Source organism: Falco cherrug, chromosome 15, assembly GCF_023634085.1.
Source record: "Falco cherrug isolate bFalChe1 chromosome 15, bFalChe1.pri, whole genome shotgun sequence".
Classification (NCBI taxonomy): Eukaryota; Metazoa; Chordata; class Aves; order Falconiformes; family Falconidae; genus Falco; species Falco cherrug.
The window spans coordinates 525,466-545,505 of NC_073711.1; the positions used below are offsets into that span (position 1 = coordinate 525,466).

The 20,040-nt window shown below is 53.2% G+C and overlaps 1 protein-coding gene across 1 annotated transcript in view; it reads right to left on the reverse strand.

The window, feature by feature from the left end:
• Positions 1-14,039: 14,039 nt before the first annotated feature.
• The window catches only part of MID2 (midline 2), a 113,960-nt gene continuing 107,959 nt past the window's right edge, over positions 14,040-20,040 (reverse strand). The window contains exon 10 of the mRNA XM_055727599.1: positions 14,040-17,550. Within this exon, the coding sequence (XP_055583574.1) occupies positions 17,148-17,550 (403 nt within the window). The 3' untranslated portion in view covers positions 14,040-17,147. The remainder of the gene's footprint in view (positions 17,551-20,040) is intronic.

Sequence of the window (20,040 nt, forward strand, 5' to 3'; positions counted from 1 at the left end):
CAAGTCCATGGCTTGACTGGGCAGGTCTTGGCATCAAGTGCAATGCTACCCAACATCAGTGGTCTACAGCTGTGGATGGAGAAGTCCAAGTGAGGAAGAGGGGTTTCGGGAAAGGAGGTGTAAGAAGCTGGTCCCTCCTGCCTGACTTGCTGCTGAGACAGGTAAGAGCCCGTCCAGAGGGGCAGAGACTTGTCCCACCGGTGTTTCTCAAAGGGCTGAGCATAAAAAAACATGGGAAGCATTTTTGGAGGAGGTCCTGGCTGGTGTGGCAGTGAGCAAAGCTAGGGCAGGGCTGGAGCATAGGGCAACCCCCCTGAACACCTGAAACGATGCCGATTTACCCCAGGTGAAAACATGATGCTGAGAAACATCACACTGGAAGCCTTCCATAGCGGCAGTGAAAGGCTTGCTCATAGGCACATCACAGACAGGCATGAGATCTGGCTCTAAAAGCTTTCTGTTTCAGTGAGGGCTCCCTTCATCTCTCTTTTGTTTCAAAAAGTTACTCAGACTCTTTTGTGCAGTACTGAGACCTGACCCTTGGACTTGTGAGCTCCTCACACTGTGCTCAGGTCCTGAGCGAGGGCTGGTCAAGCTCCCCCCAGGGATCAAAGCCCCACCTACCGATCGATCAAAGGTGGCATTGTTCCTGTGACCCCACTTTTAGCTCCTGAATGCCCTTTGCTCTCCTGGGACTTACTCTGAAGTGCAAACCGTGCTTGCTGTGAGCTGGCACAGCCACAGGACAGTCTTTTTCTTCCCAGACAAAGCCCCAGCTGAGCTGAGCTGATATTTGGAAGTCACAAAGCTCCTGAGCCAGCACACGGTACTCCCAAACTGTCCGACTGTGGCTCTCAATGCCGTCCTGTGCTACACAGCGCGATGCGGCAGCCCTGAGCAAGGGGCCGCAGGGGAAGGCAAAGCCTCAGCTGCAAAGACCTGCAGCTGGGTCTCCTCTGAGTTGTGCTCAGCCCTGGAGTCACAGCTACTGAACTCAAAAAGCTGACCCTGCCCCAGTGATATCTTGGCATTGCTTTCAGAAAAAAAACCACAAGCGGCTTTTGTTCCTTAAAGCTTTTCTTGAAGCAGCAGCTCCCATTTAACTGGCAGCTGGTGGTCATGAAAAAGAAAGTGAGGGCAGCGTGGACAGAAGGGGATCCCATTTTAAAGGGATTAAGGTGAAACCCAGGTTAAAGCCAGTACTGCAGCGTGTGCTAAATGAGCTGGGGGCTCTTTGGGGCAGCAGTGGGTGTGCTGGGAGGGCTGTGCAGAGGGCATGTTGGGAAGCAGATCCCAGTTCCCATGGAAATGCATGCGTGGGAGGATCTGCTTATCTTGTCTTCACTGCACCACAGCCCAGGGGGAGCGTCCCACTTGGCTAAGGAGCCCTGGAGGATATAGGTATTCCCCATGATGATGTAAGAGGCACTCGATGGGCCCCTGCTATCAGGGTTACTTGGCAAAGAGGCTCCCATCCCATTAAGCAACCCTGAATTGCTCCGGCATTGACTCTCCCGGAGAGGCGCAGGGATGCAGGAAAACAGCAAGCAGCATCCCAGCCTTGCCCACTGTAAGAGTCGGTCTAAGGAGAACAATATTGTCTCAACATTGCCAACTGAGACCTGGGGATGAAACGTGGTCCTCATGGACACCAAGACACCAAGACCCTGGGAAAGAGAACTGCACGGTACGAGGAGTACTATGCCGCTCCGTGCAGCCTGGGATTGAACAAGGCCACATAACAGCTGTCCAGAAGATGGATCACAACCGTGGTCATAACAACGAACCAGAAAACAATACAAGAACACGCCTCCTGGTCTGAAGCTGCCCTCCTCTGGGGCAAGATAACCTGGCTCGAGAGGGCGGAGACTGGCGGCAGTCCATGGACCAGAGGAGGAGCAAGGTGTGTTGCTTGGCATAAAAAGATGCCTTCTTAGCAACTGAACTTTGGAGAGCTTCCCCACCAAGGATCACGACGATCGGAAGGACTGGCGGGACGCTGCCTGGACCCGGGACCATATGGATGCCTTGGACCCGTGGCGGTAGCTATAAACCTCTTTCCTTTTCTTTTTACTTTACCTTTTATTCACTTTCTGTCTTTCTACCTATCGCACGCCGCTTTACGGGCAAACAATAAAATTGTGCTGTTTAATTGAAGCATAACCCCTTGGCGTGGTTGCCTTGATTTTTGCGCTTTGAGATCATAGTTAACGAACCATCACGAGTCCACCGAGTGGACCCTGACACCCACCTCCCCAGGCCAGGCAGTGCTTGTGGCCATTTCCACACCTGCTTTCCTGGATCTTCGTGATGGTGACTTAATTGGGAAGCACACGTGGCTGTGAGCAGTGACACTGGGGCTCCACTGTGCCATGGGGCCAGCCTGGCTGAGGTGAAGAGTGGGAGCCAGGGCTGTGGAACACAGCCTGGGGGCAGAGCTGATCAGGGTTATAAAATATAGCAACATCTGGAGAGGAACAGACTTGCAGAGACAGACTTTCCCCCAGAGATTTTTTACTGTGAGGGCAGTTGAGTTGTCAGTGTGTGCACAGTGTGGAGGGGCGGGGGCCTCAGGCTCCATCATGCCATGAGGGTGAAGGCACAAGGGTGTCTCCATCGTCTCAGAGGATGCTGCTGTGTATTTGTGCAGTTGCTGTGCTCTGTTGAGCTGAAATAACACTGTAATTTTGTCATCAACAGCATTTCCCCTCTGTTCTTAAGGTGCTGTGTAAATGTTAAGAGTGTTTAATTCATTATCAGGTGGTACAGGATTAAGGAGCCCACTTTACAAATGAAGACACTTCTCGAGAGAAGTTATTCACATCAAGGTCACATACTGAGACAGCTGGGAACAGAATGGAGGACTTTTAATGACAAGTGAAGGGCAAAGATCTGACAAATGACTGCTGCACTTTTGGTACATAAAATACCAGAGCCCAAGCGTCACCTAAAACATTCAATCAGCTGAAAGTGGTGATGTCTTCTTGTAACCACTGGTAAACAGGGCGGCTGCGCTCACAGCTCTCATGGGCCTTGTAGAGACTCTGCTGGTAATTTTTTCACTGTTATCGAAACTTGCAACTGATGTTTGATTTGGCTGCATACATGTTAAAAATGTACCAAAGCTGCACAGCATGCTGATGTCAGCAGCACAAGCACGGCCAGTGCTCCCAGCCTGCAGCGTGGCTGTGGGCAGCATGGGGTGACCTGGTGCTCTGCTCTGCCAGTCCCACCATCCAAGAGCTTTTTTTCTTTCAAATCGCCTCACCAATCACTTCTGCCCTGACAGCTCAGTACTGGCCCTGTAGTTGCAGGTAATTAATGAAGGATTGTCACTGCAAAGGTACCTGTATGTTGGAAGCAAGATAATGATGAAGCCTCTGTCACAAGGCTCCCAAGTACACAGGCAGGAGCTGCATCGCCTGGATCCAGGCTCAACACTGCTGCATCCAGCTGATCAAAGGCAGCAAGCTGAGGTGGAGCAGTCCCTGTCAACGAGCCATAATGAGGATTTTCACATGGATGGCCTCTGCAAAGAGAATCCCTGGCAATGCATTTTTTAATTAAATTTTAAAAAGGGCCAAATTCAAGCCAGGAGAGACAGGAAAGCAGGGGCCATGCGAAGAGAAAGCACTTGGCTCAATGTGGTTGGGAAAGAGAGGGAAGGATGCATTTCTAGGGCACAGTTGCTGAGAATTCAGGCAGAAGACCATGGCCATGGAGGTATGTCTGTGCTCGCAGGCTGTGCCGAGGGGACCGCACAGAGCCCCTGCTCAGTGTGGCTGTGGGTGTGCTGCTGCACACAGAAACATCCGCAGGAGCTGGCATGGATGTGACTTTCCCTCTATCCTGGGGCATGGCCATCCCCCAGAGCTTGGGCAGGCCTGGGGGAGCTCACTGTGCTGTGTGACACTCAGTGGGAGCAGTTATTCAGCTCTGGGGGTCCTACGTACTCAGGGCTCAGGGTCCCCTCATTCCTCGCCCTGTCCCCATGGCTCTGCGTGCCTTTCTGGCTGGGTGTTTGCTTTTAAAACTCCTGGGAGTGCTTGCCTCCTCGCATCCCGCAGCTGACCCAGTTCTTGCTCGTTGCCATGGAGAACTGGACTCATTTCCATTGAACAGTTTTTGTGCTGCTCCTGTCTTGACCACGGGGACCAGCTTTGGAGCAGGGACAATGTTGTGACAAGCCTTGGCATAGTATTCCCAGGAGAAGGGGCTAGGTTAGTTTCGCAAATACCACCGAGTGGCTGGAAGACAGTTTCTGCCTGCCTTTCTCCAGGTGGGTCAGCACATGTTCCTGCAGCTATCTGTCACATCAGTAATTGCTTCCAGTGCTCTCTCCCGCAATACAGCTCCTGCCACCTGCGCGTCCTGCCACGGGGTTACTGCGGAACCTGTGCAGCTGATGTCTGCTGGTTTTTGGGCCGGTGCTTCTGGGTAATACCTAACATTTTGTTTGCACTCCCCTGGGACCCCAAGAGGAAAATAAACATCTAGTGGCTCCTGACGTTGGATCAGCCAATGCACTGCTTAGTGGCTCAGCTGCAGTTTGTGATCTTCCCAAGCAGAGGCTGGGTCCCGTCGCATTGTCTGCACAGAGCCATCGGCACCAGTCCTGTGCCAGCCTCACTCCTGTCTTGCTCCCAGATGCTGGTACCTCATGCTGGTGGCTGCGACACGCTGGGCTGCAGAAACAGGAATGCTGCTGGCATCCCCTCCCCTTAGCAGCTCCCTGCCTTTTTTATCTGAGGCACAAAGTGCTGCTGATGTCCTCAGCTCCATCAGAGGGATGGAATCTCTCTGCTGCTCTTGTGCTGGCGCAGTGCTGGCCAGAAAGAACCAGCTGCCCCAGCAGCACGGCTGCACAGGGCAGAGCTCCATGCACCACTCCACACGGGGCACTCTCACACCCTGCCCAGCCCTCTTCCCTGTCCCCACTTGGGCCCAAATGCCAACCGACTTCAGGTGACAATCTTTGTAAGTCCTGATTTTGACACCCCCTTTAAAATTCAGAAAGACTTCAATAAGGGCTTTCTGGTGTCATTGCAGATATTGTCCATCATTCCATAGCCAGACCAACAGAGTATTTCTGCAACATGTTAAGTGATGCTTTGACATATCTGATGAACAAGAACAGTCAATTTTAGGGGCTGATACTTCAGATGAGTATTTAAAATAAAAAAAATCAATTAGATTTCTATTAAGGAAGACTAATCTGGGGCCAGTTCAGACAATGTAGTACAGGCACTATAAATCATTCACCCAGTGCAGTCTATGAAAGGCTCAGGGGTGTAATTTTCTGTCCATTTATTAAACTGTTGGTTTTGGTTTTTTTCAACCTAGAGTGAATTCACCAGTAAAAGGAATTTAATTCATGGATGAAGGGACTGCAGCTTTGTATTCCTGGCTAGGATTATCACTAGTGCAAGCCATTGTTGTTAGCAGACAGGAACAGATGAGGCAGTCTCTTGATGTCACTTGCTATATAAAAATAGTAATTTGTCCTGTCTCTTTTCTTTGCAGCTTCCAGGAGAAGGGGTGAAGCTCCAGGACTCCCAGAAAGTCAGTGGGATTTTTGAGCTCTGGCAAGGGAGTTTGGTGGTTTTTTTTTTTATTTTTAATTACTTGTTTCATGAACTCCAAAGGAAACAAAAAAATAAAAAGCCAACATCCACTTTCTCCTCAGCCCACCCCAAAATGTGCTGCTAACCCTTTCAAGCTCATGCAACAGCTTAGAAATCATCCTTTTCTTGCATCCCCCAAGTCTCAGAGCTTGGGCTCTCAAGATGAGAGCCGCTGGCCACAGAGCCCTGAGCATCTCTACCATGAGAGCAACCTGCAGGGCTCTCGCCTCCTGCCCTGCCCATGCAGGAGGAGCAGCCTTCTGGGAGCTGCCCTTGCAGACCCCAGCTCTTGGCATCTCAGACCCCACTGCACTGTGTGCATACACCTCGGCTGGGCAACATCCCTCAAAGACACGCTCATAGCTACCTTCATTAAGCTAACAGCTTGCAGGCTGATTTTTCCCCTCCTGGTTGATTCGAGGAAGCAATTTCTAGTTTGATTTGCGGTGCTTGTGACACTGAAGCCTCGTGTTCAAAAGTGCATTCCTGGAAAGCAGTGGAAAAGCTCATTTCATCTTCTCAGTGAAGTCTTTTTCTTTCTATGAAGGCAACCTGCAATGCCAGTAATGGTTTTAAATTTACTTTCACAGGTGCTCATCAACAAGAGATACTGTTTCCTAGAAACCAGAGGTTAATGGAGAAATGCACCAAAATAAAGCAAGAAAAAAGGGGAAAAAGCTCCTTCCTGCTCTCTGGCTAGCATCAGCTGCTTCATAAAAATAAAGACGACTAGCAATTACATCCTTGCATACAGGGTAAAGCTTTCCCTTGCTTCAGGAAATGTGGCTGGAGAGCCCTGGACCATATTCAGCTTGCCAAGGGGGCTGAAAGGAGCATTCCTGTGCCAAGGCTGGTGGCACTCATCCTGTACTTGTCCTGGGACATTGACTGGAGGGTAAAGCAGGAGAAAGGAGGGTCCCACAATGATGATTTCGCTCCAGAGGCTCTGGGCACAGCCAGAGGACACGAGAGGAGTCACTGCCATGTTTCTGTGCAGGGCAGCCCATCTCAGTACAGGCTGACCCTGTACCATCTACTCTCCCTTTGCCCTGTATCCCCCGCCCAGCCTTTCCCATTCCCCCTGTCTGGCACCAGCTGGGCTGGGTGCTGAGCTGCACAGTACAGCCTCAGCAAGAGTGAGCCTCCTGCACTGCTGTCCTGGCGCTCCTCATCCCACCGGGACCACGCGTTGGCCTTGTGGTTTATTCTGGGTATGTGGGTTCAGGGTTGGGCTAAGGAAGCTCAGCTATGAAAAGCCTCAGAGGCTAATGTGTGCCTCCCTCCCACCTCTCAGGCACGTCCCATTTCCCTGATTAACACAGTCATTACATGGACAATAAAGCAATCTCTGGAGTGATGGTGTGGAGTTTCCCTTCGTTTGCTTGTAGTGGAAGGATGGGGAGGGTGTGATTCACAGCACCCCTGAGACTGCCGCTTTCCAAAGGCTTGTGTTTCCCAGCAGCTCCCAGCCCTGCCAGCTCTTTAGACATCTGGATTAACTGTCATCCTCTGCAGCACTGAGGCTCATCGAGGGAAAGGGCAAGTGCCCTGTTTATTCACAGCAGCAGCCAGTCCCGATCCTATCCGCCAAAGCTGTGATCCCTATCAGCAGTTAATCTACTCCACAGCAGGGAAGGAGCGACATGTTTTAGAGCCCAACCCTGCACAAGAGGATCCTCCGCTTCCCTCCATTGCAGGTTCCCTCTGGAAGCTCTTGGCCTCCGTGTTGTCTCATGCACTGAAGTCCACAAATTGGTCACAGCTTGAAGTAACTCCTCCTTTCCAACACTTTAATGCTGTTATTGTACTTGACAAAGGAGGCAAACCAGGAGGTCTTTGCCCAAATCCTGAAATTATCAGGAAGCAAATTTTGAAACAAGTGCAAAAAATTATTTTTTTCTGATGCTGCTTCACAGTTCATGGACCCCACTGCTGCAAGACAAGTGCTGGAAGAGGAGTTATTTGTGGGTGGAAATCGCTGTGCAGAGTCAGCCTAACTTCCAGCTCAAAACCGCCTCTGAGCTGCCAGCTGCCAGAGCCTGCCAGGACACACTCCCTATGTGTAAATGAATCTCTAAGTGCTGCAGCAGAACCCATCCTGGAGAAGGCTGTTAGGCTTGCTGGATCTGTGGGCAGATGGCTGCTCCTCTTCCCTGGCAGGCTGCAGGTGGGGATGGCAGACAGTCACTGCAGGCAGACACAGTGTGGCTCAGCCACTTGCTGAGCACAGGCTGTGTTTCACAGCTTTCTTCTCCCTCCTCTGGGTAGAGGACAGTGGGCTCAGGAGTACTTCCACCCACAGTGCCTCAGAAACTCCTAGGAGGACACATCAATCCTCCCCAGAATAGGAGGGATGAAGGTTGCCCATGACAACTGGGATGGGAGCCAAATGCAACTGTCACAGGTGAAGTGGATTTCACAGGCTCTTCCAAAGCTCTGTGAGGCTGCAGCATCTCTGCACTTTGGTGCTCAATTAATGTTAGATGAACTTCAGCAGTAAGCGGTTCATCAGCCACCGACTGTGGCTCATCTGTAACGAGGACCCATAGACAAGGGCTGGCTGGTGCTTCTGACTCACTCCTTGTATCAAAGGGGGTGTCTTGCTTGAGGCTGCTGGGTCTGATGAACATCTGAGCTCCCTGTGACTAGTCATGCTCTTTGTCCTATGAAGAAGAAGTTTAGTTTGAATATTAGGAAAAAATTCTTCACTGAAAGGGTAGTCAAGCGCTGGAACAGGCTGCCCAGGGAGATGGTGGAGTCACCATCCCTGGAAGTGTTCAAAACAATGCGTAGACATGACACTTAGGGACATGGTTTAGCGGTGGCCTTGACAGCGCTGGGTTATGATTGGACCTGATGATCTTAAAGGTCTTCTCCAACCTAAAAGATTCTACGAAGACCTGTGAGATGGTCAGAAGAAATGAGAACTGGCTGGCTGTTGCAAGCACCCCTAACCCCTTGGACACCTTTGAGCCAGCAGTGCACGTGTATGTGGTTGCAGTGAGGGAGCTTGGCCACCATCACAAGCCATCTCCCTTCAGACCCTCTGGAGCATGCAGAGCTGGCACACATGTGCTGGAAACAGCTGGCACAGGGAGGCATTGTGACTGCAGAGGGGACATAGTTACCCCACCAGGGCAGCTGTGGGTGTCCTTGTGTTCCAGATGCGTGTGGAAGACGGTGTGCATATGCACTGGTTGAACTGTTTGTCCAGGGAGCTGCTTTCTGCCAGGATCACTGCCAAATCAATGTGAGGAGGCCTCTAGAGCTTTCAAAAGGAGCAAACACTGACAGGTAGCCTGGAGCCAGCGGTGGCGTGTCCTCTCCCTGTCCCCACTGGTCCATGCTGTTGAGTCGTGGTGAGAGCTTGGTATGAGCCCCAGCAGAGTAACCTTCTGGAGGGGCTAGGGGCTCAGCTGATGTGCAAGGGGGGGTGTACAGGGTGTATTTTCACTGCAGTTTTGGTGTTTTCACTGGGTGGGGTAACAGGCAGAGAGCGGTGCCTGGCATTTCCCATCGTAAGGCTTTGCTTTCTGCTGGTTGGTTGCTGATTTGTAACTATTTGGGTAACGCTTCCGCTTCACCAGGTTTAATTTTTCAATTTTCAAAAAAAGAAAAGGTCCCCAAGCTCAGTCAATCCCGGCAGTCACTGGGGTGAGTGTTAAGCACCATCCTCTAAAAGCTTTAATAGCTCTGAGAAGGGCAGTGCCCTATGCCACCAGCTCCTGCCCACAGCAGGACAGTTGCTCAGCCTCCCCACGCCGAGGTGCCAGCCTCCCGCAGAGCACAGCCAATGCTGCTGCATCTCATGGGGGCTCTGGAAATGGGTATTTGTGAACCACTCCGCTATCGTGGCCAATGCCACAGAAAAGCTCATGTGGAAAGGACAAATTCTGCTTTCTGTGCAGCATGGGAGTGCTGAGGGTAAAAGGGTTTAACAGCTGCTTCGTTTCGATGAGCAGCTTCTCTCCCGAGGAAGAACAACCTCTGTTAAAGAGCCAGGGATCATGTAGTCTGGGTACCATCCCCTTATGCACAGGCAGGGACATCCAGGCTTCTTGGACAGGTCTTAATTTTGACTTTGCAATGCTACCATCATTTTCAAAGCATTTCCTCCTCTCTCTCCCCTCTCTGTGCCAGCCGACAGAGACAGAGCCCTGGAAAATTGGAAAGGAACAAATGAAAGTGAATGTGACTCATACCCAAGGAACAGAGTCTCCAGCACTGATTTAGGAGGCAGTTGAGTATAGACTGGTATTTCTGGTGTGTGATTTGCCCTTGATTTGTGGGCAGGAGCTGTGTCCCCTTGTGCAGGTTTTAGGAGTAATTAGATCTTGCTCTTCTGTGTCGTCGCTGCTCCTCGGGTGTTAGCTGGGCTTGGTGCAGGGCTGGGCTCTGATGGTTGGGACCTCTCCAATGGCAGGGTCTGCTCACCTGTGCTTGCGTCACCTCCTGCCTTTTGCACGTGTGTTAGGATCTGTGTCAGAGCCAAGTGGGAAAATGGCCTCCTCTCTGATTTGGTAGTGTTGGAAGAAAATTTGGGAAAGTTTGAGATTAAAGGAGAATCCACTCACATTTTTTACTGATGTGTTGGGCTTGCCTTTTAAAAATGTTTTTGGAAGGAGGATTGCTGGAAGGGTTTGATGAATGTGGCTTGTGCTAAATTCTTGGTGTGCCCCTGAGGGCCCCAAAAATCCAACTTTTTCAGTGGGTGGAAGTTTCCAGGTTGGAGTTTTGTCGGGTTCCAGAAGCCGATTCCCAGTCTTCCTCCCTCTCTCGCTTTGAAGCGGGTCCTCCAGCCACCAAAAAAAGCTGAGCTGAGTCTCCCTGATCCTGGAGCACTGTCTGCTGGGGGTCTGGTCACTGCCTCCTCCTACCCCTGCCCCAGCCCCTAGCCCACGCTTTGCTAACCTGTGTCTGTAGTTCGCTTGAGTTACCCATGCGAGAAGGAAGATTGAAGATGCACTGAAACGTGCAATTTCACTGCTGATACCTCCCAGATCACCAAGAAGCATTTGCTTGAACTTGAAAGTTCAAAAAATAAGGAAAAATTGAATATGAAGAAAGAGAGATTTTTTCAAGAGCTGAGGCTTATTTCCTGACTTGCTGATGTCGGCAGCACTGGTCCCAGTGATGTTAGTGAAAGCAGCACCAGGCTTATTTCCTATTTAGGCTGTGTCAGAAAGACTACCTAGAGCAGCCACAGGGCTGGTGGCAGCGTGTGGTTAAAGGAGCACAGAAGGCAATTTGAGACCTTCCTATCTTGTGCCTTTTGATACTTGCTCTCCAGCGGTCCCGCTTCACAGCATTCCTGGCAGCAGAACAGCATCTTCATCCTTTGCTGGGAGGCTGGAGGTCTGGGAGTCCCAGACTGCAAAGGGCGGGCTGAGGCAGCTACCACATGCCGAGTCACTCTCTTGCTTCTTCATATTCTCACCTTCAAGCCTGAGGGCATCTCCTCTCCGTTTTCTGTTGCAAGGGCAGAGTTTTAGCCAGGTGATCAAAGCTGCAGGTTCAGCTGGGACCATCTACTTCCTGGTCTCCAGACCTGCCTTGGAATAAAGAGCAGCTTCCATGCCCTTCCCTTCCCCAGATGCTGTGGGCCCCTGGCCTTTGTCCCCCCAGTGCTAGGGGACCTCCCAGGCTGGCTGGGCACACTCACAGTGCCAGCAAGGGGGCTTGAGCTGCTAATAGAACCCAGGGTGAGTCCCAGCACCTGGATCCCCCTGGAAGGGAGCCTGGAAAGCCAAGGAAGCTTTAGGCAAGCCTAACCATCCCCTCCAGCCCATGGCCAGTGATGGAACTTGTCTCCCAGTGCAGGGCCCAAGCTGGCAGCAAAAGCTGAGCCTTTGCTGCAGAGTTTTACTCCAGTGACTGTGTTAGGACATCGCAGCTCCTTGCAGGGCTTGGCTCCTACCCGGGAAGTTACAGGCTCCAGGCCTGGAGGCCGAGTAGGTGGAGGTGACCGTTATCTGGGCTGCAGATCAAGTTCTCCAGGTGGTCCCCAGGGAGGAGCAGCACCACCCTCATGCTATGCTGTCTGTCCTTTATGTCAGCTGAACTCTTCTCTTGGTGTTTCAGACATGCCACTATGCAGAGAGGAACTCCAGCCCTCAGCTTCTGCCCTGAGCTGTCACCACCATCCAAAGAGAAGGCATGTGCAATTAGCAGGCTCATTGACTTAGCACCACATGGGCAGGCTTTGGCTATTGGCTCCAAAAGCGAGAGCTGGATTGCAGTCTGACTTCCCGCTTCTGAACTGCAATTCCTTTAATCTAATGGAAGACTAAGAGGCAAAGCTAGCGATGAGAACTGGGATGTGTGTATTTGTACCTGCTCCGCTGGGAAGCTCTCAGACCCCCATGCAGGTCTCCAAGGCAGAACTAGATGGAGGTACGTGAATTCAAGTCCAGATGTCAAGGTGTCCATCAAGGGCCAAGTGTTATTTTCAGTGTGTCGTTGCTTTGACAAATGTCTGGAGCTGAGGAGTACCTGCGTATCTCTCTCTCTCTCTCTCACACACACACACACGCACCACCCCCCCCACCCCCACCCCCCACCCCCTTCTGTCACAGGACAAGCAGCAAACAGGCTGGTGGGAGCAGAGTGACATGAGGATGGATGAAGGGGCTGGGGTTGGAAAAGCCTCCTGGCAAGCTGCAGATAGTCCGGGGCTGTCTCGCTCTGCCAAGGCTCTGGGTCAGGGAATGCTGGGTCTGGAAATGTAGCCTGTGAACCCTTGGGGCTGCAGCAAAGGCTTGTTGCGGGGCTCTGGATTAGTGGGGTCTTTAGGCTCACGGTGTTGTGGGGAAGAAGCAGGAGAGTTAAGGTCAGGTCCCAGTGAGTGGCTCATTACAGTTGTCTTTGTCAGTGACACCAAGCAGGAAGAGCAGAGGTCTGAGATAACACAAATGCCACAGATTTGTCTCATAATGAAAGCAACTACTCAATCTTGAGGCCAGGCTCCATGTGTTGGTGGTTAATGTTTAATGGAAAAGGCCTAGAGCAAAGGAACAAAGTAAGAACTATTTAATTCTGGAGTGTTGGTTTGCACCGTATGTTTTCCACTTAATAAATATTTTAGGCACTTATGCTCAACCAAGAACATGGGCTCTGTCTTCCATGGGCTTGTGCATCTTCGCTTCCCCTTGGCAAGTCCTGGGCTCCCCCCCCTTTGCCAGTGCCTCTTCTCCAGGCAACTGGGGAAGATTTCTGGCCAGTGACCCCATCTCAGCCTGCAAAGCCCCTGCACAAGGTCCAGCTCTGTCTCAGCCGGGAGAGGATGGGGTGGCACATGGGCCCCTGCCTACCCAGGGACCAGTGCTGTTTGGTGGGGTGCAGGGGACACCCTGAGGGACATGTCCCTGGATGGCCAGCCCAGACCTTCTTCCTGCCTTCTGCCAGGACCCAAGCCACAGCAGGTCGAGGCTCAGTGCTGCTTGGGGCTGGCAACATCGGGAGCCTGGCGCTGGGGGCTGAGTGAAAGGCCCCCTCATGTTTCTCCCTGTCAGGGCTGGCTGGACTCCTGCACCCTGAAGCAGGTCTCTGGGGCAGATGCAGCAGGACCAGGCCCCTGCCCCACAGCCACAGCTCATTTTACCTGAATCCAGCCCGCCGTGCTGGCATATGTCAACCGATAGGCACTGAGAGAGATGAGCTGGCTGTCAGCCATGCTGTGCTGGGGCAGTGGCTCCTCTGTGGAAGGGAGAAATGTCACAGCCAGTGCCCAGCCCCACCACCACAGTGCAGGATGCGATCAGCCTCCATCCCTGCCCTCCCACAGCTCTCGAGGCACTGGGTGGGTATGAGTGGGATCTGGGTTCAAGGGCAGGAGAAACAAGGCTCCAGCAGTAACTGGCTAGCACTCAGATTTCCAGCAGTCCCTGTGGCCGTCAAAGGCTTGGGAAAGGGAAGGCTGGAGCACTTGGTGTCCTGATGACCTGGAGAGTGTGCCTTTGCATGACAGCCTCTGGGGGCTGACAGCAGCATGGAGAATATTTATGTGTACGGATGTTTTTAGATGGGGCTTCAGCATCCCAGGTGACCACAGACTTTTAAGTCAGGGTTGCAGTCCAGGACAAGCATGGATGGTACCACATATCCCCCTGCTCCTGTGGATGCACAGCCACATGTTTGGAAAGTCCCCCTGGACAAATGTGACATCCCCAGTGAGAGCAAACCCTCCTGCTGAGCCGCCCCACAGAGCCTGCTGTGCTCACAGGGGCTTTGCCAGCCAGGATGCTGCCGGGCTGGCTTGTGTTGCTGATTTATTGCTGTGCCCATGGCTCAGTAACCCTGAGGCTAATGCTCTTCATTTTGTCACAGGTTTGGAGAAAGCCAGCTGTGATTCCTAAAGAGACCATCCCAGGAGCAGTGATGTCACTCAGTGCACAATCTCTGCCACAGACAGACATATCCGATAACGTATATATATATTATATTATTTTTTTTTTATATATATATATATATATATATACACATTAACAAAGAAGTTGCAAAAAAAAAAAAAAAACCAACAAAAAAAGGGAAAAAATGTAACAGGACAAACAACCCTCCCCCAAAACAAAACTGAAACAAGTATGTTACATATGGAAGAGTTCACCACATCCCAGTCTATACAGCGGAGTCACCAGGAGCAGATAAGCCAGCATAGCCCCTCCACCCGTGTCCTGCCCCCACGCAGGGGCCGTGGGAAACGCGCTCATTCATAACCCTGGGGGCAGGGCCTGAAGGGGCTCGCATTGGCTGGAACTACTGCTGTGTCATCACCCCCAAGGTGGCTTTAACCGATGGGATTGCTCGCTCATGGGCCGGGGGCAAAGGCTGCAAAGCCGCGGGGCAGCATCGTTCTAGGAGCAGGGACCAGGGATGGGGCTGGTCCTCCCACCCTCCTCCTAACGCCTGCGTGGGTTTTGCTTTTCCAAAACCAGGAGAGGAAAACATGGGTGACTCGGGAAGGGCTCCCAGTGCCAGCACTGTCTGCTCGGGGAGCAGGGCTCCCCTCACTTCGTCCTCCTGCCTGGCCCGGGTACGAGACATGGGTGGCGGGGAAGGGGGGGATCCCCCCTGTAATTAGTGCAATTTCATCAGGTGCAAATGTCACATTAATGGCTCGTGTGCTCTGAGTTAATGGATGCACTGAGTCCTCTAGCAATAAGCCAGTCAAAGCAGTGCTGGTGCCAGCGGAAAGCTTGGCACCTGGATTGCAAACACTAAAATCCATCTCCAGTGCTTGGGGATTTGTTTGAGGTTGGCATATTATCAGCAGCCCTGGATGGGACCAGCACACCGGGAAAGGACTTTCATGATAGCCCACTGTGCCTTTGAAAAAACATCCAACTGAAAATGGCAGCTTATCCTCTTAAAATTAATTGTGGCTGTGTGCTTAGTGGTTGGGAATGGCAGGCGTGATGTTGCTGCATCCCCACCTGGTGCTCTCTCATGCAGGGGGGCAGAAGAAGCAGATAAACCTGCTATCTCTGCTTGGGAGGGATGTACTGCGGGCCATCAGCCCCTACCATGCACCATGGTCAGCAGCCTGGATCAGAGGCAAAATCACCCTTGGCTTGGCAGTGCAGGTGGCAGATCCCTTCCCTGCAGGTGACACCCGCTTCCTGTCCCACAGCGTCAGGCAACCAGTCACCAAAAGTGTCAACCAGGTAAAGCAGAGGGCTGCTGTGCTGAGAAACAGGCTCTTTTTATACAGTCTCCCTGAACAGAGCTACTGCCTGTCAGCTGCCACTACCAGACAATGACAAGTGTCCCCCTGGCCAGGCTGCTGGTGGGGAGCACCCACTTTTGGACAGGGCCAACTGGCTCCCACCGAGTTCCACCAGACTCTCCCACAGCCCTCATGGGACAAGCCTTGAAGTGCCGTCACCCTGTCTGCATCAGCCACCTACCCCTCTGAGGCTGGGCTTTGAGGTAGTTCCCTATAAGCAAAGTCTGAAAAAAGAAAGGAAAAGGCTGGTAGAGCTCGGAGGTCTCAACCTGACAGTCCCCGTGTGATGCCACCGAGGCACCTGACAGCACCACATCCAGAGGAGAAAAAGGGATTTTCCAACACCACAGAACAAAGGCAAGTACCAGCTCATCTTGGGCCGTCACACTGCCCAACCTGCTCGATGATGCTCGCTCCCCCTGGCATCCCCACCACGCCGTGCCACCTGCCACAGGCGAGATGTCAGCCCACCTGCCCCAAATCGTGCCATGGACCCTGGCTGCAGGTACCCACGCTGGACTTTTTCTCCCTGCAGTGCAGGGACTGGTGCACCTGGCCCAGTTCCTCCTGGCTTTTAAGCAAATGTGGAAACTGAGGCTTGGCCAGGGTACTTGGTGCTTGTGGCTACTGGGAGCACTGGTGGCAGCCAAAGATCTCCCAGTAACCAGGGGCTGGAGCCCTCATGATGGATTCAGTCCTTTGCCACACAGCAAACAGGATGGCTCCACACTCATGCCACTGTGGTGGAGAACAAACCAAGAGCCAAAATCTGGCGTCATAAATTGAGATTTTGGGTCATAAAGCACAGAGATGGTCTTTGGGCAGGATGTGACCATCTGCTCAGCATGGGGAGATGTGTTTTTTCTGCAGGGACACCAGATGCGAGCTAATAGAGAAGCTCCATGCAGAACTGCACATGGTGGGACACAGCTGGCCCAACCCCGCGTCAGGAAGGAACAACTGCCAAACCTCCGTGCTGGGGTGAGACACTCCTTGGCTGGCTCCTTAATGGTGGGGACCTCCCTGACTCCTGCTGAGCTCCCAAAGGAGGAGACATGGCAGGGTGGGTGTCCATGGCTGGCTGCCCTCCAGCGTGGGACTGCAAACCCAGCTAAGTGCAGGGGACACAGCCAGCAGCAGCATGCACATGGCCGGGGGGGCAGCAGGACCATCCTCAGCACTACCCTCGCAGACCATCCACCACATCACCACCATCCACCACGTAACCAACACCAGTGCTCAGCAAACATGAGGGGTCCATGTGGTTATCTACCACACCAGAGCAGCTGCCGGACTTCAGCCAGACAGAAAGTCCTCCCCAGAAAATGATGCTCAGGACCCACCTGGCTCTCGAGACAAGCTAGCAACGGGCTCCAGAAAGCCAATCCCTCCTGTTCCAACCTGCGCCTCGCGGGGACACAAGAGACATCCCCCTGCCCAGAGCAGCACCTGAAAACCCACCCCAGCCTTTCCAGCACCCAAGGGAAGACAAAACCATCCAGGTGACAATCTGCTTTGGGAGAGATGGGAGCACACCACCAAGGAGTTGCACAAGCTGCACTCACAAGCGGCGCTCACTGATGGGAGTTTATTTTTAGCCGTGGTCAGAGGTTCTTCCTTTTTCCCCTTAAAAAAAAATAATTGAGCTGCATGTAGGAAGGCGCTCGCTTGCTGGGAGTGTTACAGCTGCACGGCGGCTCTCCGGCATGACTGCCAAGCAGGCTCCTGGAGGCTGGCTCCGAACGCCGGCACCCACCAGCATCGCTGGTGCCACCGCAGGGCACAGGCAGGGCTAGGGACGCCTAGTGACAGGCTTTCATCCCTGATACGTATGGGGACTCCTGGGGCCTGCAGTTACACTCCTGTTGCTCTGGGTAATCTATGAAGTCCGGGGCGGGTAGACCCGAGAGGATCATCAAGGATTTGTTCCAGATGGTGAAGGTCGGACACACTGGTAGGATGAAGGAGACTTCGAACGTGTGGAGGTGGAGAGAGTTGGCTGGGTCGTAGAAGGAGAGCGCGTTGTTGTCGTAATCCAGGAGGACACCGAGGCGCTTCATCTGCGGGTGGACCTCCACCAGCATCTCCTTGTTGTTGTGCCTTACCATGAAGTTGTTGTTGCAGCGGGAGAAGACCCAAGATGAGGAGTTCTTCCCGATCCACTCGTTCTTGGGGGCCGACTTGTAAGCCACGCCGATGGCATACCTGCAAGAGAGGAGAAGCTTTGCTAGCAACTTCCAGCCTTGGCATGGGACAAAGTCCAGCCCTGATGGCTGCTGCCACCCCTGACGGTGGAAGCAGCACAGCAACAGCTTTTTGTGACTGAAAAGCCACTTGCAGATGCTTGGCTGGGGAAAAGCATCCCTCCCTCCCCACACAGCCTCCTGCTGCCAGGCAGAGTGAGAAGCAGAGGTGACAGAGCTGGGCGCTTTCAGCAGGAACCATCCATTTTAGCCCCATTGTGCTGCACAAGCAGCTTTAACAGCGTGGCAGCGTGATAATGCTGCTGTAATGCCTCCCGGCTCAGCTCGGCAGCAGAGGCTTTCTGGGGATCTGCCTGGTAGGCGCCTTCTCATAATAAACCCCAACTGTTTCACTTCTAAGCGCACTCTGTGTGAAGGCGTTTTTCAGCCCACGGGTGGACGGGAGGCTGAGTCCGATGGGAGTGCCTTCTGAGCCAGGAGTGCTGCTGTGCTTGCTCCTTCCCCAACGGAGAGGGGGGCCAGGCACACCCAGAAACCAGGGCCAGCTCTCTGGGTCAGGGAGAGGGTTTTTCTCTGTTAATGACCCCAGCAGCTGCAAGCACAGGGTTCAAGGGAAAGGCAAGAAGTGACACCCCTCCCCTCCAAACCCTCGGGACAAAAAGCTCCCGATCTGCTTCTCCTGCCACTGCAGGGCAGAGCTGCCAGCCCACGGTGAGACCTCCCCTCTTGGCTATGCCTGAAGCCCTGGGAGAAGAGGTTAATTTCCCTGAAGCTTGTGGTCATAAGTTAGGGGGCACGAAGACAGTGCATGCTGTGTCTCCCTGTTTTTTGACTGCTGCTGCTCTCTGTTCTCTGAATCCCTCTGGCCAGCTGGAAGAACCAGCGAGCTCTGGCCAAAAGCAACCAGCTGGGGAGAGCAGGATGGGGGAGAAGGGCAAAACCAGGCAATGATCCGTTCCCCAAGCCAGGCTGGTGTGCGGTGCCCCTTGCGGATCTGTTTGAGGGAGAGGAGATGTGTTTTGCAGCAGCATGCAAAATACCGGTTCTTCCTCAGCTGGAGCTCCTGGAGATGCACACAGGTTTTGAGGATCAGCTGAGCCCCCGTTACATGCTGCAAAGGAGGCAGCCCACGAACCGCTGGCGGCGGTAACCATGTGGAAGTACTGCCCTGCCTGCAGCACCATCGAAGGGACGGGGCGAGGTGGGGAAGGGTCAGTGTCGGTGTGGGGCTGAGGTGCAGGGAGATGGGAGGTGGCACTGAGGGTGGCTGAGAGCTGCAGGTCCCACCCTGCCTTTGACCAAAGCATCCTTGCGATGAGCCCCATCAGGAGACCGGGCTCCAGGCTTGCCCTGAGTCATGGCCACAGCCAACTCAGCTAGCTTCCAGCACGTGGCTGTGCTCATTCTGCATCTGAACACACCCCTCTGCAGAGCCCAAGGAGCTGCTATATATTTGAAAGCTATTTCCTGCTCTGAAGTTCTTGCAGTATTCGGTCATCAGCAAAACAACGCCTGGAACAGATCTATTTCTAAGAAACAGCTCCAGAAACAATTATTGCTCGAGAAACAATTCACAAATCAAATTGCTGAAGTCGGAAACTGCTTTCTAACGAAGGGTGCGCTAGCCTACATCCCTGACTCGTCCCTTCTGCTGCTGTCCAGATGCTTTTTGCAGGCAGGGGCTTGGACTTGAGGGCAAGCCTGGGCTGGGGATGCCTGCTGAGATGCAGGAGGGAGGCGCTGTGGGGTCAAGGATGCTGAGTGACACTACTGCCAGCAAGAAGCTGCACTCAGGGCCATGCTTCTGTGCAAGCCTCTCTGACAAGGGCTGCTGGAGAGGATGGGGTGAAAGCAATCCCCACCCCTTGCAGTTCCCAGCAATGCTGCCTTCATCTCCCATGGAGTACAGGGAGGGGATTGGCTCTCACCCTCCCACTCTCGCAGTGTCCACCCATGGAGCCTGGACCAGGGAACAGTCATCAAACCTCAGCTGAGAGCAATCGCTGCAGAGGAGGCACTGCAGCCAGGGCTGCCGCTGCTCCTGGTGCTCCACTGAGCCTGGTCCCCTTCAGCAGATGCCAGGGTGACCCAAGGTGGGGACAAAGCTCTGTTCCTGTTGATGGGAGGGAGACATGGACTTGGCCTCCCTCAAGAGAAGCAGCTTGTGGCAATGAAGTCAGCCTCTCCTGAAACAAAGCCATGTGGCAGCAGCACAGGGCGAGTGAGAGCAAATGGCAAGCAAAGCATCACCCTCTGCTTTGCCCCACTGGTCCTCTGGCCACCACAGGGCAGAGAGGTACATCCCTATGAGGAGGGGGACGCGCTGCTTGGGATGATTTCTCCTGCCAGCCTGCAACGCTGGGTATGACTATAGGGTGACACAGCAGGCATGGAACAGGCTCCCCTGGAGCTGCCTGCCCTCACAGGGATAGCTCAGTGCCTTGCCAGGCCTTTGCAAACCTCCCTTGGAGACATCCCTGTCTCCTCTGCT